The 18,452-nt window shown below is 42.3% G+C and overlaps 2 protein-coding genes across 2 annotated transcripts in view; one reads left to right on the forward strand and one right to left on the reverse strand.

Annotated features, from left to right (window-relative positions):
* Positions 1 to 6,267, reverse strand: part of lmcd1 (LIM and cysteine-rich domains 1) — a 15,695-nt gene extending 9,428 nt beyond the window's left edge. The window contains exon 1 of the mRNA XM_005749483.2: positions 5,803 to 6,267. Coding sequence (XP_005749540.1) covers positions 5,803 to 5,829 — 27 coding nt within the window. The 5' untranslated portion in view covers positions 5,830 to 6,267. The remainder of the gene's footprint in view (positions 1 to 5,802) is intronic.
* A 1,864-nt stretch (positions 6,268 to 8,131) lies between these two features.
* mcm2 (minichromosome maintenance complex component 2) lies at positions 8,132 to 16,582 on the forward strand. The gene is made up of 20 exons (XM_005749484.2): positions 8,132 to 8,257; positions 9,284 to 9,471; positions 9,562 to 9,734; positions 9,815 to 9,939; positions 10,033 to 10,171; positions 10,270 to 10,367; positions 10,521 to 10,642; positions 10,850 to 11,057; positions 11,164 to 11,298; positions 11,565 to 11,756; positions 12,441 to 12,534; positions 12,629 to 12,707; positions 12,916 to 13,087; positions 13,187 to 13,313; positions 13,590 to 13,702; positions 14,001 to 14,165; positions 14,446 to 14,520; positions 14,724 to 14,906; positions 15,353 to 15,508; positions 15,875 to 16,582. The coding sequence occupies exons 1-20, from the start codon at positions 8,252 to 8,254 to the stop codon at positions 15,983 to 15,985; spliced, it is 2,661 nt and encodes an 886-aa protein (XP_005749541.1). The 5' UTR covers positions 8,132 to 8,251; the 3' UTR covers positions 15,986 to 16,582.
* The last annotated feature ends 1,870 nt before the right edge of the window (positions 16,583 to 18,452 follow it).

Consider the following 18,452-nt stretch of genomic DNA (forward strand, 5'->3'; position numbering starts at 1 on the left):
CAAAATAATCATAACTAGGTTTTTCTGTAATGTTTAGCCCACTTCCTCTGCTAATGAGGACTGTTAGATGTGGAAAGTATGTGAGTCCTGACTGAAGAAAGAAATGCAAACAAAAAGTCCAAGTCATTAGAGACTCGTGTCACGCAGAGAAGACAGACGAGATACGGGGAATTAGACAACATTTCCAGACAGTTTGACTGTGGTGATGATGAGTACGATGATGGTGTGTGAGGAAGCACTAGGCGAGACAGAAGACGTGTTTTGTTTTTTCCCCCAAACATTTCTCAGTGGGTGTGGGAGGAAGAAAAGGGAGTGAACACCACACACACTCACACACAGGATGGATGATCTCATCGTACCACCCAATGACTTCATCGTCACTGTCCTGACAAACACAGCAGATCCCCCCCTTTGCTGCTCTTTATCCTGTTTACTCTGTTAGCATTGCGTGCATTAGTTACAATGAAAACACATTTTTTTGGACTTGTTAAGGTTACTTGATTAGTTTTCTGGAGAAATTTAAAAGAGAACAAAGTTTGTGCGTCTGTCATGACTTAAAACAACCACCTGTTATAGTGTGAGTAAACAAGAGGCAACTCACTAACTCGGTTCTCAGGAGAATACAGAGAAACGGAGCTGAAGTGTTTCTGGATACGCAGCTGGGAGGGTGCGGGAATTTGGGGCAAGTTTAGGTGGAGAACTGGCAAATTTAGCCCACTTTGACCAACCTTAGACTATGCGTGGTGACCTTCAGCTGTCCAGGATACAGTTACAGCACCGGGGCTTTGCCTAATGCAAGTATTTTATTCTGGCTTGCCAGAGTATTAAAAGAGCAAACTGTTTTGGCTTTCTGGCTTGTTAGGCATTTAGTTGTTATAGCAAACAGCTAGCTTTTATGTCACTACTGACAGCTAAACAAAGAGCAACATGTGAGTGATGGCAGACTGTTTCTAAAGGCTTTGGCAGGAAATCTGAAGACTGTGCTGCTGAAACAACCTGCTGCTATTTGTCTGGACTGTCCACCTATCCATCTGTCAGCAGGCATTAGCTCTCCCATCCCTCCTAAAAGGCATTCGCTCACGTAACATTGCTGAATACATGCAGAGACACACACATTCGAACAAGATATAGACATACAAATTAAAACCTCTGCTTCATTCAAGTTTTCCAGCCTTTTCTTTTAACTTTGCAGCAAGGTCATTTCTCTGTTTTTACTCCCATCCACACAGCTTAAGTGAGGATACAGGCGTCTTCCAACCAACAAAAAAAATGCTAAGAAGGAATTTGCCAAACAAAATGAAATTGGGTTAAAAAGTGAAAGATGATGACATTAAAAAGAAAAGAGGTTTCCTTGGGTTTAAATGTAGAAGGACACTTATCGTCTTTAAAAACCTTTGAACATCCATGAATCTCTGAAGCTCTGAGTTTTGGCATTAAAACGTTCATCTAACTCTAGGAAAGAAGGCAAACATGTTAGTAATAACAGGGTTCCTTTTCAGGCAGAGTGATGAATCTGATGCCACCAGCGAGGTGTAAAGACAGAGACGGAGAGTGTGTTTAAGTGTGTTTGACTGTGAAGCGACTGGTGATTGGTGCGTGTTGAAAAGGTCACAGCTGAAATAGAAACAGCTGAAGAAGAAAAAGACTTCATTAAATCCCCTTGGAGTACACTGACTGGCTCACTGTGTTTATTGTTGAGTAATGAGTGAACATCAGTCACCAGGAGGTCAGAGTGAAGCACCTCACTGAGGTTTGAGGTTTGAGTCGAACGCAGCTTTAATAAAGGGAAATTTCACCAAAGAAGGCAGTGTGATTTCTGTCTTCCTGTAGAAAGCCAGTTTGTCAGATGTTTGTTTGAAGAATTTTTACTAATGAGTCATAGTCAGAGCAGACGTTACTCAAAAGCTCCTTCAAAAAGAAAATAAACAAGCAGATCATGCAGTATTTTTCTTTTTGAATGGAGGTTTTTCTGTACTTCCAGAAATGCCTTTTTATGACTATTAACTTATTTTTAAGATATTTTCTCCACGTGCTTTGGAACAATTGACCGTATATGATCGGATTTGGGGAGTTTCCTTGCCATAGATGCAAAATGTTAATTTGATCATCTCCGAGCCACCTTTTGCCCTCAGATTGCACCTGGATCTTTGGAAAACTTTAGTCTTTGGGATGTTTTTAGTTTTGCTAGTCTTTAAGAAGCAGCTAGACAAGCAAAAGCCCACAAACTGGGAACAGCTTGGTGCACCAGTAAGACAGGAATGGGTGGCCATCAATCAGAATTTAAAAATACAGACTCTTTGCATACATTTGTCTTGTGGAATGCTTATGATTTTTTTCACTACATCATACATCATGTAAAAAATATGATGTAAATAAAAACTGAAGTGTATGAAACACAAGAAGTCACACACTTTACATTCAAAGCATGTTTCTCGTCTCACTTCTGTTTGTCCTTCTGTGCAGAATATGATGAGTGATGTGTGAACTGTGCACAGTATTCAACACTGTTTTATCACAGTGACTGAAGCTTCTCAGCACATCCACTGAGAGTAGTTTCTATGAATATACCTGCTCGTGAGTAGTAGAAAGCTTTCTTCTTTTCATTATCTATTGTTACTTTTCAGCTTTTATTTGCTGTTTTGTTAGGTCTTGGAGAACCATATTCAATTTCAAGAATGTTAACTGCACTTAGAGAACATGTCTGGCATTAGGACTTGAAGACTAATGTCTCACGTTTCATGTAAAAACACCAAGAAACTCGATAATAATACAAAACCGAAGATCATCATAAAAACAACACCAAGTGAGATCCAGTATCACAGGAACTAAGATTCACACTATACTTGAAATAATAAAAGAATCAAAACAGGAAATCTCAAACTCAACTGGTCAAATCATCAAAAACTTCAATAGAACAACAGCGAAGAGATAAACGAAAATAAACATAATAAACAAAAATCCAAAAGCTGCAGGGAACAAAATCAGGCGCCACGACACACTTCAACAATCTCATGTGCCTTAGAACAAGACAGACCAACAAATCTATCTCAACACAACACACAACACATACAAGCACAGTCTTTATCGGCAAAACAAACAGTACAGTAATTAGAATAAGTTTATTTTTTAACAAACCTCACTCTGCTGCAGGGCAAAGGGATCAAAGTGCAAATTTGAATCTAATAATAAAAGTCCTGATCCATTATAGAGTTAACACAGACCCAGACAACTTCTAACATTCACAATTATTACAGCTGATGACAGGAGGAAGCTGTAGCAACCAGACAAAACTGTTTTGTTTGAGCTAACATGAACCCTTAAATTACCAGCTTATTGAACATGTTATGAATTGTCTTTATTTACTTATATGCATATAAGCATGCATATATGCATATAAGCATGCATATATGCAGCATACTAACCTTTGTCTCCAGTTAGTTTGGACACCAGTCATACTGACTACATATTTTGGCAGCTTTAAGTTAGGATGCTAAACTGCAGCCAAAATTCTTACCTCTGTTCGTGACAACAAAAAATACTGAACAGTGTTATAAGCTGAGGAGAAAGCTTCCTTTTTCTGAGGAAAACGTGTGGCCGTTCTATATTTAGGAGTCAGATAAGGCGGGTATGTTGTAGGTGGGTACACTTGGCTGAGCTCCACGAGTAATGTCAAACACGTCGGCTATGTGAAGTGGAAACTACAGGAAATGCTGTGAGATAAGAGGCTGGAGGTCACAGAGGGGCAGCATCTTGACTTTGAATCAGAGCTTTGGCACATGGCATCCTCTGCATTTCCTGCTGCTCTCCATTTAAGACAAAATTGGACAAAAATGCCACGAGTGAGCTGCTGTTTCCAGCTGTGTCACAGTCTCCGGTTACTATTTAAGAGTAAACAGTGGCCTGAAGGAGGAAAAGGCTGGATAGGATAGTGGAGACCACAGGGAACTTTTATTTTTACCTGTAGCATACATATTTAAATCGGTTGCTGTTGGTGACTGTGTTTTGGGGATTTGTATTATTTAGTTTATAGTTTTGCAACATTTCCTGCTTTCAGTCATGAGATTGTGGATTCATCATTTTTATTTTTAAACTTTTACTGCAACAAAAGAGATCATTTTATGGCAACCTTTCTTTTTCTTTGTAACCTCAATATTCATAATATGAAGCTTTTTTGGGGTGGGGGGGCGGGAGTTAACAACATGTAACAAAAGAATAACGAGAGGGGTGCATGTATGGGGGCACACTGCAGGTTATTTCAATGCTGGTGATGGCGGTTTTTCCAGCTCGGGGGTATAAAGACAGGGCTCACGCCACAAACAGGTGACGCTGATCTGTCAGGTTATCATCCTGGGACTGATGTGACCTCTGGACAAACAGCCAGAGGCCGAATTACAGGAGGGATCTGTGGGAAACAAAGTGCCGCCACCACAGACCCAACAGGCAGATCAGGACCTCGTGGTCATGGATTACCTTCGCTGACTGAAATAGAAACCTCCAGCTGTTAGACTCAGACTGCAGAGAGATGTGTCCAAACTGACTTTAGCCTACAGCACTTATAAACATGACCAGAACTGATCACAGTGACTAAAGCTTGCAGAAAGCTCGACTCAAGCTGGACTTCTGTTTTTATTTGTTTGGAGGTTCTTCCTCATTGGGTCAGATCAGGACGTCGGATGTAATAATGTAATCTGAAATCAGAAATCAAATTGCTGTAAAGTGTGTTAAGTGTGTGTAAGCTCAAAGTGTGTACGTGGCCCATTATTCATTTAAAGTTAGAGGGTGCAGTGTGGTTGTGTTAGATTCACTAATGCTGCTTTCCAGCTCACTATTATCACAATTACTATTATTACTATGATTACTATTATTAAAATGTTTTCAGCTTCTACAAGAGTCACTTTGCATGACACAGAGCTCAGAATAATCCTTATTTATATCACACTATCTTATTCTCTCTTATTCATTACCTGTCCATCTCCTTTTAAACCATCAAACTCATTTCTCTGTTTTTCTGCATGATAAAGAAACACTGCTGTATTAAATGAAAGAAATCTGCCAGAATTTAATTGCAGTAAATTGTAAGAAATAAATGTGTAAAATTACAGAGAAAGCTCTGGTAGCTCAGACTGTCCTGTAATTATAAGAAACGTCTTAAAAATCAATTGCTTAATTACTCTTGGTGTAGTATGAATGGCAGAGGAGGAGGTCTTTATCAGCAGGAAAAGCTGTAAAACGTATGAAAATACAGTTAAAAGACTAAGTCTATGTCCTCTGTTATATTTTCCAAAGATGTGCTGAATTGGAATGTTTCCTGACTGGATTTTGGCCCCTGGGCCTCATGTTTGACATCCCTATTTTAAAGCAACTTTCTTCTGATTGGTTGCTCCTCAGGTATACCTGAGATGACCATATTAAGGACACCTGTCTTTATCTGATGTCATATAGATCCAAGTCTAGAATGAAACAGTCTGAAGTCTCGGCTTTTGCTCACAGGAATTACTCACACGCACACTGACCTCATTATGTGAAACTTTGTGTTTAATGTGAGCATACACCACTGCAACTGCATATAATCACAGGAAAGAAAGAAAAGCAGGATAGGTTACCTTTAAATGAACATCATACAACTCAGATGACACTTGATTTTCTGTATAGCTAAATAAAATAAAACCTCTCTCAGACAGAAATTCGTGATCTTGAACACTGATGTGATGTGCCACACCAGTAAGTGACCCTCTGACCCACTGACCTCCACATCTGGAAATATCTGTGAGCAACAATCTGTACTGATGCAGATGTTTTTACCTTCTCCATGGCTGAGTTCACGTCCATGTAGTCCAACGTCCGTCGGTGAGCTGTCTCCTTGGCTCCTCGACTCCGTCTGCCGCCGCTCTTCCAGAACAATGAGACTTTAAATTCCTCTCCCGTTGACCGCACTTCCTCACTCTCCGCCCACAGTCGGTTCTGCTGCCACTCTGCTCCGCCGGCTCTCCACAGCTCGCTGCAATTTAACTGTCCACACCTTCATCAGCCCTCCTTTCTTTGTCCTCTGCTTTTACATTTCTCGCTTCTCTACACTCAGCAAGATTAAAACTGACCTTTCTCCTCTTCAGCTGTAAACTCCTGCTTTTACTTTTCCATTCAGCGTATTCCCCCCACTCTTCCCTCCTGATCTGTGTGGTTGCCAGCTCTGCTTCTCCACCCTCTGCAACATAAACTGAGCAGGTTTCTTCACCTCTTGATTTTGTTACAACACGCAAGGGGGGAAACTGGGTTGTTTTTTGTTTGTTTTTTCCTGCAAAATTTCTAATCTTCCAGTTTTACAGTCTGCTGAGTGGGGAATTCACACTGCTGTGTTAAATTTTGCAGGCACTTGCAGTGTTGACTGTTCCAACCACAGCTGCATTGTCCCTAATCACAGCTGCTCTCTGCTGCAGAACAGCACACTGTTGGGACTAACTGGATCAGTGAGGCCTGACTGAACTGTTTGTGTTTTTAATCTCAGACAAAGACTGAGAGGGAGTCCCTGCTCACACTCCTCCAGCCAATCAGAGTCACCCTGTAAAACTTCTCAGCCAGTAGGAATGGCTGAATTTCCTCCTCCTCCTCCTCCTTTTCTGCATTTTCAGTGTGGCTCAGAAAAGCTTAGACCAAGGCATGAGCAACACACCTCAGGTTTGCAGGTCCAGACGAGGCCTAGTGGTGACTAACACGGCATGGCCGTGTTTTTGTTATGGCTTTGATTTCTTCAGGATTGGTCTTAGCGGGCTGTTGAAGGTCCTGTGAGTGCAGAACAACGGCTTCATAGCTGAAATGTTCTGGCGATCCCTGACTGTTGATGATCGTTTTCTCTCTCATCTTGTGCTTTTATTTTGTAGCTATCTGTGTCTATCAGAAATAGCTACAAAATAAAAGTCTATCTCCGCAGCTACACCTTCTTGTCTCTTTCTATGGCTTAAAGCACACAGCTTTGAATGAGCAAACTAACATTCAAATCAAGCTGATATGTTGGCCTGGTCTGAGCTCTTCAGTCTGCACATGTTAGTAACCCACCCTTTTTGACACTAAACTCATTCACTTGTTTAAATTTAAAAACCCAACGCCATTGCAGATAGGCCATTATCACACCTGTTTTGGTACTAAAGGGATATGTTTAGTTCCTTTGAGGCACTTTATGTCTGTAATTGATTATGATGATGTGATTTATATGGATGCTTTGTCAGAATCCTTACTGATGCTAGATTCTGTCTATCATGGAGCACTGATTCAATATAAAGGCTTGTACTCTTCACTGTATGCTGTATGCTCAGGTTGAGCGGTCTTCTTTGTCGTGTTATAGCCCTAGCCACTGAATTGTTGTTATTTATAAGGCTATTCACATAAAACAGCACACATTTGCTGCCTTCTTACTTACTGGCTTGCATTCATCAACTCAATTTATCAAATGAGCATTCAGCTTTGCAGCTCCTTGCTCCTGGGATCAGCTGCAGAATCAACTAAAATTTCAGGAACTGCCCTCACTAAATGAATTGAATTAATTAAACGAAGTCACTTCAGGCTGCAGATGTTTTCCTTGAATATTTTTAACTTTTTTTTCTGGCATTATAGAATTACTTTTACTAAAGCATGTGTTTTTGTTATTATTTAAGTTTCTAAAGTTTGTTTGTTTCTGTGTTTCATTCTTGTCTCACATTCTTCGCATCTATACATACAAATTATTATTATTTTATCTTATTATATCTTTTATTATTATATCCCTTATGTGTTGATTTAATTGATGTTACTTACGCACGTGAATATTTTTGCAGTGCAAAAACATCCACAGGAGGGCAAAAGCCACTTTATTTTTACTGTAGTGAGGATACGAGGGAGGAAATAAAGCGGATTTGAACGCAGCCAAAATTTTCCCGGGAAACGATACGACGTAATAAACGCTGCCCCTCCATCGCGCTCAGACAAAAGATGCGTTCGCTTTATTCTGCGGCTCGACACTAGTTGTTTTTATTAAGGTCATCACACAACAGGACGAGCGGTCGTTCTGCTCCTTGTCTTAAAGCGAACACACCGTGCTTTAAGTTCCCTCCTCTTTCAGGCAAATACACCAATGAGAAAGCAAAACCTCAGCCGTCTCCCTTGAATATTCATGATTTTTCGCGGGCTTTGAGTGTCACATGGTCCTTTCGCGCGAAAAGCGACTCACGGCAGGAAGAAGAATAAGTAGCTTTTGAAGCAGCAGCGAGACAGAAACGCAGCGATGGCGGTGAGTAAACTCATTAAAAACAGGCGCAGTGCTCTAATGGGAGGGCTCAGCTTGTAGGCAGAGGCGCATTAATCTATACGAAGCAGTTTTTACCAGTCAGCTTTAGTTTTTCTGGGAAAATAAACTTTGTTCATTCGTCGAGTCACAACAATGACAGAGAGCGTCATCAAGAGTTGATGTAGAGCTTCATTCTTTGCCAGATATCAGAATTAAAAATATACGTGTTTTGCTAAGAACCGTTTTTCACCTTCGTAGACTGGACCCAAAACCCGTTGTTGTTTTTTGTTCCTTCGCTGTAAAAAGGAGACCTGCCATGTGGTCAGTTAGCTTGTTTTTGCATCTGTAAACCGTCTCAAGTAACAACCGAGGAATAATAAAACTTTTTTTGAATCTTTACATCCCCTTGCATGAGTCCTTAAATCTGGAATAATTGATTATAGTTTACTTACAAGCCACGATGAGCTTTAAATGATTGGTTTCAATCAAGTAAAGAATCATTAAAAGATCATTAAAATACACTGTCCTGTAATACTTAAGCTATTAAATTACATTTTGCTTCTAATGTTGGCTCGCCACATTCTTAAATGTAATAAACATGTCTAACAGTCCTACTTTTAAAGATCTATGGTCTTTAAGAAGTCACACAGCCCTATGTGAGTTTTTCTTCCCTTCTTAGATAAAACTAACTACTAAAAGTTACCAGTTAAAAAATATTTAAAAAAAATTCAAATTGATGTACATCAAAACTACTTGAAGACAATAATCCTTTGACAGCAGTGGCACAATGTACCAAATGTATTAAAATGTTCTGCCCTCATCACCATCTCTACCTACTGTCTTTCTTGCTGCTGCCGTCCACTGAAAACAAAATGCAAAAAAACCGGAATCTGCTAGAAGAAAAAAAAAAAATAAAAACGCAGACTAAAATGAAATGCTGTATGTGAACAGTGGAAGCTGTAGACAATGTCAGTAAATGGCAGTAAATATAAGAATAATTTATTTGTTCTGAATTTGTGTTGTTGACAGGATTCCTCAGAGTCATACCACATGGCCACCAGCCCCAGCCGAGCCTCCAGGAGGGGAGACCTGACCTCCAGCCCCGGACGAGACTTGCCGCCCTTCGAGGATGAGTCGGAGGGGCTGCTGGGAGATGGACCCTTGCCTGGGGAGGAGGAAGAAGATGGAGAGGAACTGATTGGAGATGGAATGGAGAGGTGAGCGTGGATTTAAAATGGCCTTAAAGCTATGAACTCTGTGGGGTTTGTTTTTTTTTAGGGCTTCATAACAACTCTGTCTCTGTTCAGGGATTACCGTGCCATTCCGGAGCTGGATCAGTACGAGGCGGAGGGTTTGGACCTCGATGATGAGGAGCTGTCAGAGCTGTCGCCAGGAGCCCGAGCGGCCGCTGAGGAGGCCATGAGGAGGAGGGACAGGCAACAGGGAGTCAGGGGGCGCGTGAGGCCAGGATTGCTCTACGGTGAGGCTTGAGTGTGTGGATATTTGTCAGGGTGGTGACGGGTAGGCTATGATTAATTCTTTCATTTTGTTGGCTTCCAGACAGCGAAGATGAGGATGACGAGCGCCCGGCTGCTCGGCGAAGAAGGCTGGCTGAGCGGGCAGCAGAAGGCGATGGCGAGGAAGAGGAAATGATTGAGAGCATTGAGAATCTGGAGGACATGAAGGTTTGTGATGACATTGGAGATGAGCTAGCACACAGAAGTTTTTCAGGTCCGGCTGTTTGGGACGTCTTTGTAACGTTTTCACATGCTCTGCAGGGCCACACAGTGAGGGAGTGGGTGTCCATGGCGGCACCGCGGCTGGAAATCTACAACCGCTTCAAGAACTTCCTGCGCACACACGTGGATGAAAACGGCCGCAACGTCTTCAAGGAGAAGATCAGCGACATGTGTAAAGGTAGTGCAGTTTTCAGTAAACTTTAATGTGTGGAAAAATACAATTGTTGACTGATTTCTGGCAATGTTTGAATGAATCAATCTGAACCTGTAATCCAGAGAACAAGGAGAGCCTGGTAGTAAACTACGAGGACCTCGCAGCCAGGGAGCACGTCCTGGCTTACTTCCTACCAGAAGCTCCAGCTGAGATGCTGAAGGTTAGTGAACTTGTCATCTTGCTTAATGTCCTTTACTGTGCCTTTTGTTCATGCATTTATATTTAACTTTAGCGGATATTAAATGCTGTGAAAGTTAAATGTGAGTGTCCTTCAATTATTTTCTCCGGTGCGTGTCTGATTGTTCTTTGCCAGATTTTTGATGAAGCTGCTAAAGAAGTTGTGCTTGCCATGTACCCAAAATATGATCGCATTGCCTACGAGATCCATGTCCGCATCTGCAACCTGCCTCTGGTCGAGGAGATCCGATCACTCAGGTAACACTTCAGTTTTTACCCAACAGGTATTTTCAACTGGAAGGAATAATTCACAGTAGTAATGAAACTAAGGCGAGACCTCCACATTAGTCTTGGCGAGGCACATCTGTGGCTCTTCCAAAAAGGGCCGTCTATATATGAAGGAGCTACTTAGGTGAAGCTTTCTGCTCTTTACCAACTGTTTTCTTCTTCTGTTGCCCTCTTCAGGCAGCTCCACCTGAACCAGCTCATCCGGACCAGCGGCGTGGTGAGCAGCTGCACCGGCGTCCTGCCTCAGCTCGGCATGGTCAAGTACAACTGTAACAAGTGTAACTTCGTGCTAGGGCCCTTCTTCCAGTCCCAGAACCAGGAGGTGAAGCCGGGTTCCTGTCCGGAGTGTCAATCCCAGGGACCGTTTGAGATCAACATGGAGGAGGTGAGGGGAGGGCCGGGCTGGCTGATGGTTGGTTGTGAAAGTTGTAGTTTGTCTGCCGGGTCTGTGCCCAGTCTGAGGATTTAAAATGACTGCCTCCTTCCTGCAGACGGTGTACCAGAACTACCAGAGGATCACCATCCAGGAAAGTCCCGGTAAGGTGGCTGCAGGTCGACTCCCTCGCTCCAAAGATGCCATCCTCCTGGCCGACCTTGTGGATAGCTGCAAGCCTGGAGATGAGATTGTGAGTCTGTGTAAAGAAAATAAAATTGTCATATTTGAGGCAGGGAGGGTTGAAATTGATCAGAAAAGTAGAAATTAAAGACATTTGAGGCTAGATGGAAATAAACGTTTAGTCACATTTGCAGAAACATTAGGGTCGAGAAAGAGTTCATGCTGTGTTGCAAAACTAAATCAGTTTCATACACATGTAATTTTCAATGTATATTAAGGACTTAGAATATTCACAATCTGTTGTTTTAAAGTGATGCATGTTTTTCTGCTTATCAGGAGCTGACTGGGATCTACCACAACAACTACGATGGCTCTCTGAACATGGCGAATGGTTTCCCGGTGTTTGCCACAGTGATCCTGGCTAACCACATCACCCGCAGAGACGAGGGGGTCGCCGTGGCCGAGCTGACTGACGAAGACATCAAAGCCATTGTTGCTCTGTCTAAGGACGAACGTATCGGAGAGAGGGTGAGTAATCTGATACAAATAGTAAAAATGGAGAAAGGATGTTATTTCGGCTCTAAGGAAATAAAACAGATCACCCAAAAAGTAAAAATTCAATTGTAAATGGATGATGTCGTCTTTTAAAATGATCTTCTGATTGTAGTTTGAAATTTGAAATCTCTAGGAGGCCTCAATTTCAAAATTTAGATTTTTATGAAAGCTCAAGTCTCTAATGTTAAACGACAAAGAATATTTAGAAAACAGTCTAGAAATAAAACCAACTTTTAAAACAAAACATCCATCCATCCATCCATCCATTCACTTCCAAAACAAAGATTTAAAAAATCCTGGTGAATTTAATAAGTCCTTCCTATTTGTTTTAGATGATTCAATGCTAACTTACAGCTCAGTGTCATGAATGAAAATCAATCCCAGTTAGGCAAAAAAAAGATTGACGCAGATGGTCCACTTTGGCGACCCCTAAAAGGAGCAGAGGGTTAGGGTTAGAAAACAGACACTTATCTGTTAATTGTTTTTAAGAGTGTGACCACTGTGGCTGGTGTTGCTGGTTTCCCCAGCTAACTGCTCTATTATTATTATTATTATTATTATTATTAAAAACATGATGAACTGACTGTGATAGCAGATCTGCACTGGTCCAACCACTGCAGTGCAAATGTTTTGGTAACTCCTTTTTACTGTCTGCAGATCTTTGCCAGCATGGCGCCATCTATCTACGGGCATGAGGACATCAAGAGAGCGCTCGCCCTGTCGCTGTTTGGAGGGGAGCCCAAAAATCCAGGTAAAGCCTCTCATCTCTGAATTCGAAAGAATAACAGTGGATCAGTTTGTCCTCCCTTTAACTCTCCCCTTCTTCGCAATTCTTTCTTTTCCAGGTGGGAAGCATAAGGTGCGTGGGGACATCAACGCGCTGCTGTGCGGAGACCCAGGAACCGCCAAGTCCCAGTTCCTCAAGTATGTTTCAACACACAGTCGATGTTGTCAGCGGCTAAAGTTAATTAATTGATGGAAAAAAATAAAGGCCTGAAGTTTACATATGCAGGGCTGTATTTTGTGTCTCTTGACCGCAACTGTGCAACAGAGGTAAAATGTTGATGAAGAAATCTGTTGGGGGAGTAAAAGGATTGTTTCAGAAGATGCGCTAACGTGTTTCCATCTGCAGGTACGTAGAGAAGGTCGCGAGCCGTGCGGTGTTCACCACAGGTCAGGGGGCCTCCGCCGTTGGTTTGACCGCTTATGTTCAGAGACACCCAGTGAGCCGTGAGTGGACGCTCGAGGCGGGAGCGCTGGTGCTGGCCGACCGTGGAGTCTGTCTGATCGATGAGTTCGATAAGGTGAGCTGAATCCACGTATCCAGATTGGTGGGCACCCCCTCCTTCTCTTAAAAAAATAAAAATAAAAATGTGCATGTACCTGACTTTGTGTCCTCCCAGATGAACGATGCAGACAGAACGAGTATCCACGAGGCCATGGAGCAGCAGAGCATCTCCATCTCCAAAGCTGGCATCGTCACCTCGCTGCAGGCCAGATGCACAGTCATTGCTGCTGCCAACCCCATCGGTACGTAGCAGTCATATTTATTAGCTCAGTATGTTGGAGATGGATTCATTTTAAATGCTGATTAAGCTATTTTTGGCAGTTGGCTATAATCTGAGCTACTCTTTAAAAGGATGCATAAAATAAATGGACACGTGCATGCAGCTTTTATGAATATATTAAAAAGTGAGCGTTGGATATAAGTCAGTGAAGTCTGAGAACAGGCCTTTTGTAATTAGTCCAAAGGAAGTGTGAGAGAGGCCTTTCAAGAGCAACATCATATCTCTTGTTTCCTGGCAGGTGGCAGATATGACCCCTCCCTGACTTTTGCTGAGAACGTGGATCTGACGGAGCCCATCGTGTCGCGTTTTGACGTGTTGTGTGTTGTTCGAGACACCATCGATCCCGTCCAGGTAGATGCAAACACACCTGATGCTGAGCTGCTGTGGGACACTGTATTTCTTTAGATCAAACTACAACTGAACTGGGATAATCATCTGTCTTCACCTGCTCTGGTGAAACTGACTAGTACTTCCAAATATTTAACTGAGAGGATTTATTATGTTTGTCATCCACCTCTTCCTCCTCATCTCCTGAACTGACGTCTGGGCTCTAACACACGAAAACATGCTTGTTTATTCCCAATATTGTTGCAATAACTGATTACCTCCTCTCTGATGTAAATTTCACTGTGGCTCTTCTGTTCTTCAGGATGAGATGCTGGCGCGCTTCGTGGTCGGTTCCCACATCAAGCATCACCCTAGCAGCAAGGAGGGGGGAGTGGCATTGGAGGAGGTGGTTCTGCCCAACTCATCCGACGTGCCACCGATTCCACAGGAGCTCCTGAGGAAGTACATCATCTATGCTAAAGAGCGGGTACAAACACATGCCACACAGATCCTCACTCAGGTTTATTTGTTTCTCTCTGGCTGGAATATCATAATTATGTAATCAGCCTGAAAGCTTGCGAAATGAGGTAGCTGTTGTTTTACATTATACGTTGTTTTTGTTTTTTTGTGTTACAAGTTTTGTCCAAACAAGATTTATTTTAACAAACAGTAAATAAATTCTAAGAATTAGTAGGTAGGTGGGTGTATTGCAGCAAATTAAAGCTAAAGAAAATTGAAGGTAAAGTTTGTATTTTTTGTGTCTGAAGGTTCACCCGAAACTGAACCAGATGGACCAGGACAAGGTGGCTCGCATCTACAGTGACCTCCGTAAAGAGTCAATGGTGAGTCTGAAAAGCTCCTCCCACTTTATCTCTCATTTACACATAAACATGTTTTTGAAATCCAGGGAGAGTAACTGAATTCGTCAAACCACTAAGAAAGAAAAGCGTGTGAGAACATGTGCTATACTCAAATTTGTTTCTCAGAGTCCTCAAACTATTCATCTGTGACTGTGGAAATAACCCACTCTGGTTTGGTGTCACAGGCCACAGGCAGCATCCCCATCACGGTTCGTCACATCGAGTCCATGATCCGCATGGCGGAGGCTCACGCCAAAATGCACCTGAGGGACTATGTACTGGAGGACGACGTCAACATGGCCATCAGGGTCATGCTGGAGAGCTTCATCGACACACAGAAGTTCAGCGTGATGAGGAGCATGAGGAAGGTTTGTGGATGTTTTCTGTTGGCCTCAAACATTAAAATGCTTCTTCTCAAAGGCGAACGATGGACACATTTTTAGATTCAGTAAGACTTGTAGTTTAATTCAGTTCTACATGCAGAAAAGGCTTTGAAGTAAATCCAGTAATGTCTGAAAGCAGGGGCAGCTTTTTAGTTAACTTGAGGTAGTTTATTGGTACCAGGTTGCCAAAGGGCAGATGTATTAAGGCTAAACTAAGAACAGATTATTGCTGTTTAGCAGCAGGTTTTCACCAAGTTTGTAAATGTATTTATTATACATGTATTATACATGCAAACAGCCACTTTCTCTTTTAAAACCCTATAAATTTATGAAAAATCAACAAAATGAAGTGTCTATGGAGCGTGTATGAAGCGTATGTGATTCTTCCTGATTGTGTTTACTGACCTCATCTAATATTTTTGTCTGCTCAGACGTTCGCCCGCTATCTGGCCTTCCGCAGAGACAACAACGAGCTGCTGCTCTTCATCCTCAAACAGCTGGTGGCCGAGCAGGTCGCCTACCAGAGGAACAGATATGGAGTCCAGAACGACACCATCGAGATCCCAGAAAAAGATCTTCAGGATAAGGTACTGAGAGACGCACCGGCAGTACGTTATAACTCTAGACTGGACAGGATGTGAAACTACACACACTTTAAATTTATTGTCCTCCTAGTCGTAAATACTCTTTTATCTTAGAAACTCACACTAAGGTCATTATAATAGGATGTAGTAGGGTAGGTGTAGGGAAATCCTTTCATCAGAGCAGTCAGACCTCCAGTTCAGTGTGTAATGCTCAGTTGAACTTCAAAAAAATCAAATAGTAAAATGTGAGCAAGCTGGTGAACCCATTCAAAAGTATGTTTGTTCCTGGAGGTCTTAAACTGATCACATATTTAATGAAAATGAACACCGTCCTGAACCTGCCTGACTCTCCTGCTCCTCCCCCTCCAGGCGAGACAGATAAACATCCACAACCTGTCGGCCTTCTATGACAGCGACCTGTTCCACTCCAACAAGTTCAGCCACGACGGCAAGAAGAAACTGATACTGCAGCAGTTTTAAGAAGCCTTCCAACCTCACTCCTCTTCTTACACCTCCTACATTATGAGCTCTTACTTCGGTTTTGGTCATACTGGATTCAGGACTCTTAATTTTGGCTCTGAACTGATTGGAGGTGACTGAAGAGCAGCCGCTGTTGAAGGACTGTTATAAAAAGGATCATCTGATAAGGAAGATTTGACTCTGAAGGCAGCAGCTGATGACCACACTGTTTCTGATGGATTGATACCGGTGGTGACTGTAAATTATTTTAGATAAGCAATTCGTCAACAATAAATAAACTGCATGAATAATAAAAATAAAAAAAAGAGAAAAGGAACATGTTTATTCTGTGCTGGGGGTCGCTGCATCTGCCTTCGGGGGCGTTGATTGTAAATAAATGTACATGTTAATGTGGCGCCGTTTATTGTTTTGCGTAACGTTATCTGAATGCGTTGTTACATTGTCCAAACTCACTGACTTTGTATTTCAGACCTTGTTGCTCTTTCTCGGAGGTTTGTGCTCTCATCAGAAAGTTAATGTAGCTTGAACTGAAACCTCCATGCTTCATAAGTCTGGTTAAAATAAACTAGTGCTTGATGATGTCACTGTTTGCTTCATGATGGATTGCAGCTCTGTTTTGATTTCAAAAATGTATTTCATCAATTACTGGTCTCTGCTCTGACTTTTCTCCATGTAATTTAAAATCATCTAAAATGCACTGAGTGAAACGGGCGCCTCAACATTTTAGTTGAACTTGCAGATTGAGAGAGGTGCAAATTTTCTACACTTGTTATAAATGCATTGCCAAATTCTACCTTGTATGGATGAAAAGACCCAGAGCCTGTTGACGGGTGACTTTAATCTACAGTAGTAATATCAGAAGTTTGCAAGCGGTGTACATGATTCTAGTTAAACAAGCCTGATGACAACAACTGCAGCAAATTAAAGACTAGTTATCCTGGGAGTGTAAAATCAAAAGAGGGAACATATGATGAAAAGATATAATAAATTGCAGTGTTAACTGTGGGAGAGGGAATAGTGCGACTCCCACTAAATAACTTGCACTATTTCTTTGTTTACGTTGAGATTTAACATTGGTTATCTTATCCAGCAGAGCAGCCTGAGCCCTGTGCCAAAGACCAAGTTCAGTTACCTGGGGTATCTCTCTAGTAACTGGATTCACTTACCCTAACATAAACAGGCATGTGGAGCTCAAATCTGAATCTGACCAATCACATACGTTGACCCACTATTGATCATATCATTGATTTATCACATGAGCAAAGGAGTGAAGAAAGGTGTGCATGACCATCACTAGGAGTTGAGGGTGAAAACACTGAAATGTTTCCCCATCCCATCATGTAACCTACTGAGCTCACCTGAGGTAAGGTGAGAAACATCAAGACAAACAAACATAAAGAGGGAAATGTGGCATGCGGCGAGTTCTACGCTGTGGGCTCTTGCTGAATGAAGCTAGGACAGCCACTGATGTTTCTTCATTAGTGACAGTTTTCTTACATCCACATTTTGGCAAATCCAACACTGAACCAGTTTCACGAAATTTAGCAAGCAGTTTGCTAACTGTAGCATGGGAGATGGGTGGTCTCGTAGGGTGTCTTGCATTGAAATCTGCTGCAATGACCCGGTTACTGCGTTCACCAGATATCAACACAATTTCGATCCGCTCCTCACGTGTTAACCTGTTCGACATGTCAGTGGCTGTGAACAAAGAGAAACTTGTAAATAACTCATGAAAGAATACAGTTACGTTGAAACCAAGCACATCATTGTTTTTCTTGTGACATTACCAATAAGTTTGATGTGTCACATGGCAACAAAAGTTGTATCCAAGATGGCCGACTTCTAAATGGAAGCCATGGTCACCACCCATCTTGAGGAGTTTGCCCCTGTCACTACCCGATCCGTACCGGAAACCCGATCGGTACCCGGCATGCGCGAGAGGAAGTGACGTAAGAATTGCGCATGCCGGGTACCGATCGGGTTTCCGGTATGAATCGGGTAGCGACAGCCCCCTCACATGGCCACATTGAAAAGCCTCGGATACGTAAGCGTAGAGCTTGCCACCCAGGCAAAAGAAAAATAGAGCTATATCACGTTATAACGTGAAAAGTATATTGTTAGAACAATGAACTTTTCATGTTATAACGTGATATAGCTCTATTTTTCTTTTGCCTGGGTGGCAGCTCTACGCTTACGTACTCGGATGAGCTTGCCTCATCCTACAAGTTGTGCCTCCATCTCTTGTGTCCAGGTCAGACGCTGCACTGCTGTGCTGCTCCACATTTTCTCTTTCATTTCTGTTTGTGCGTGAGCAGTGTGAGAGGCTGCGTTGAGGAGCGACAGGATTTCAAACAGGTTTGATTATCTTGCGACCATACGATTGATGATTGGGAGCTGGTCGTGAGGTGTTAACTGCTTTTCGTTACCCCATGTATACTACACGATGCACGACACACGATTAAGGCAA

The sequence above is a fragment of the Pundamilia nyererei genome, unplaced genomic scaffold, assembly GCF_000239375.1.
Source record: "Pundamilia nyererei isolate P.nyererei 1_Seehausen unplaced genomic scaffold, PunNye1.0 scaffold00246, whole genome shotgun sequence".
NCBI lineage: Eukaryota > Metazoa > Chordata > Actinopteri > Cichliformes > Cichlidae > Pundamilia > Pundamilia nyererei.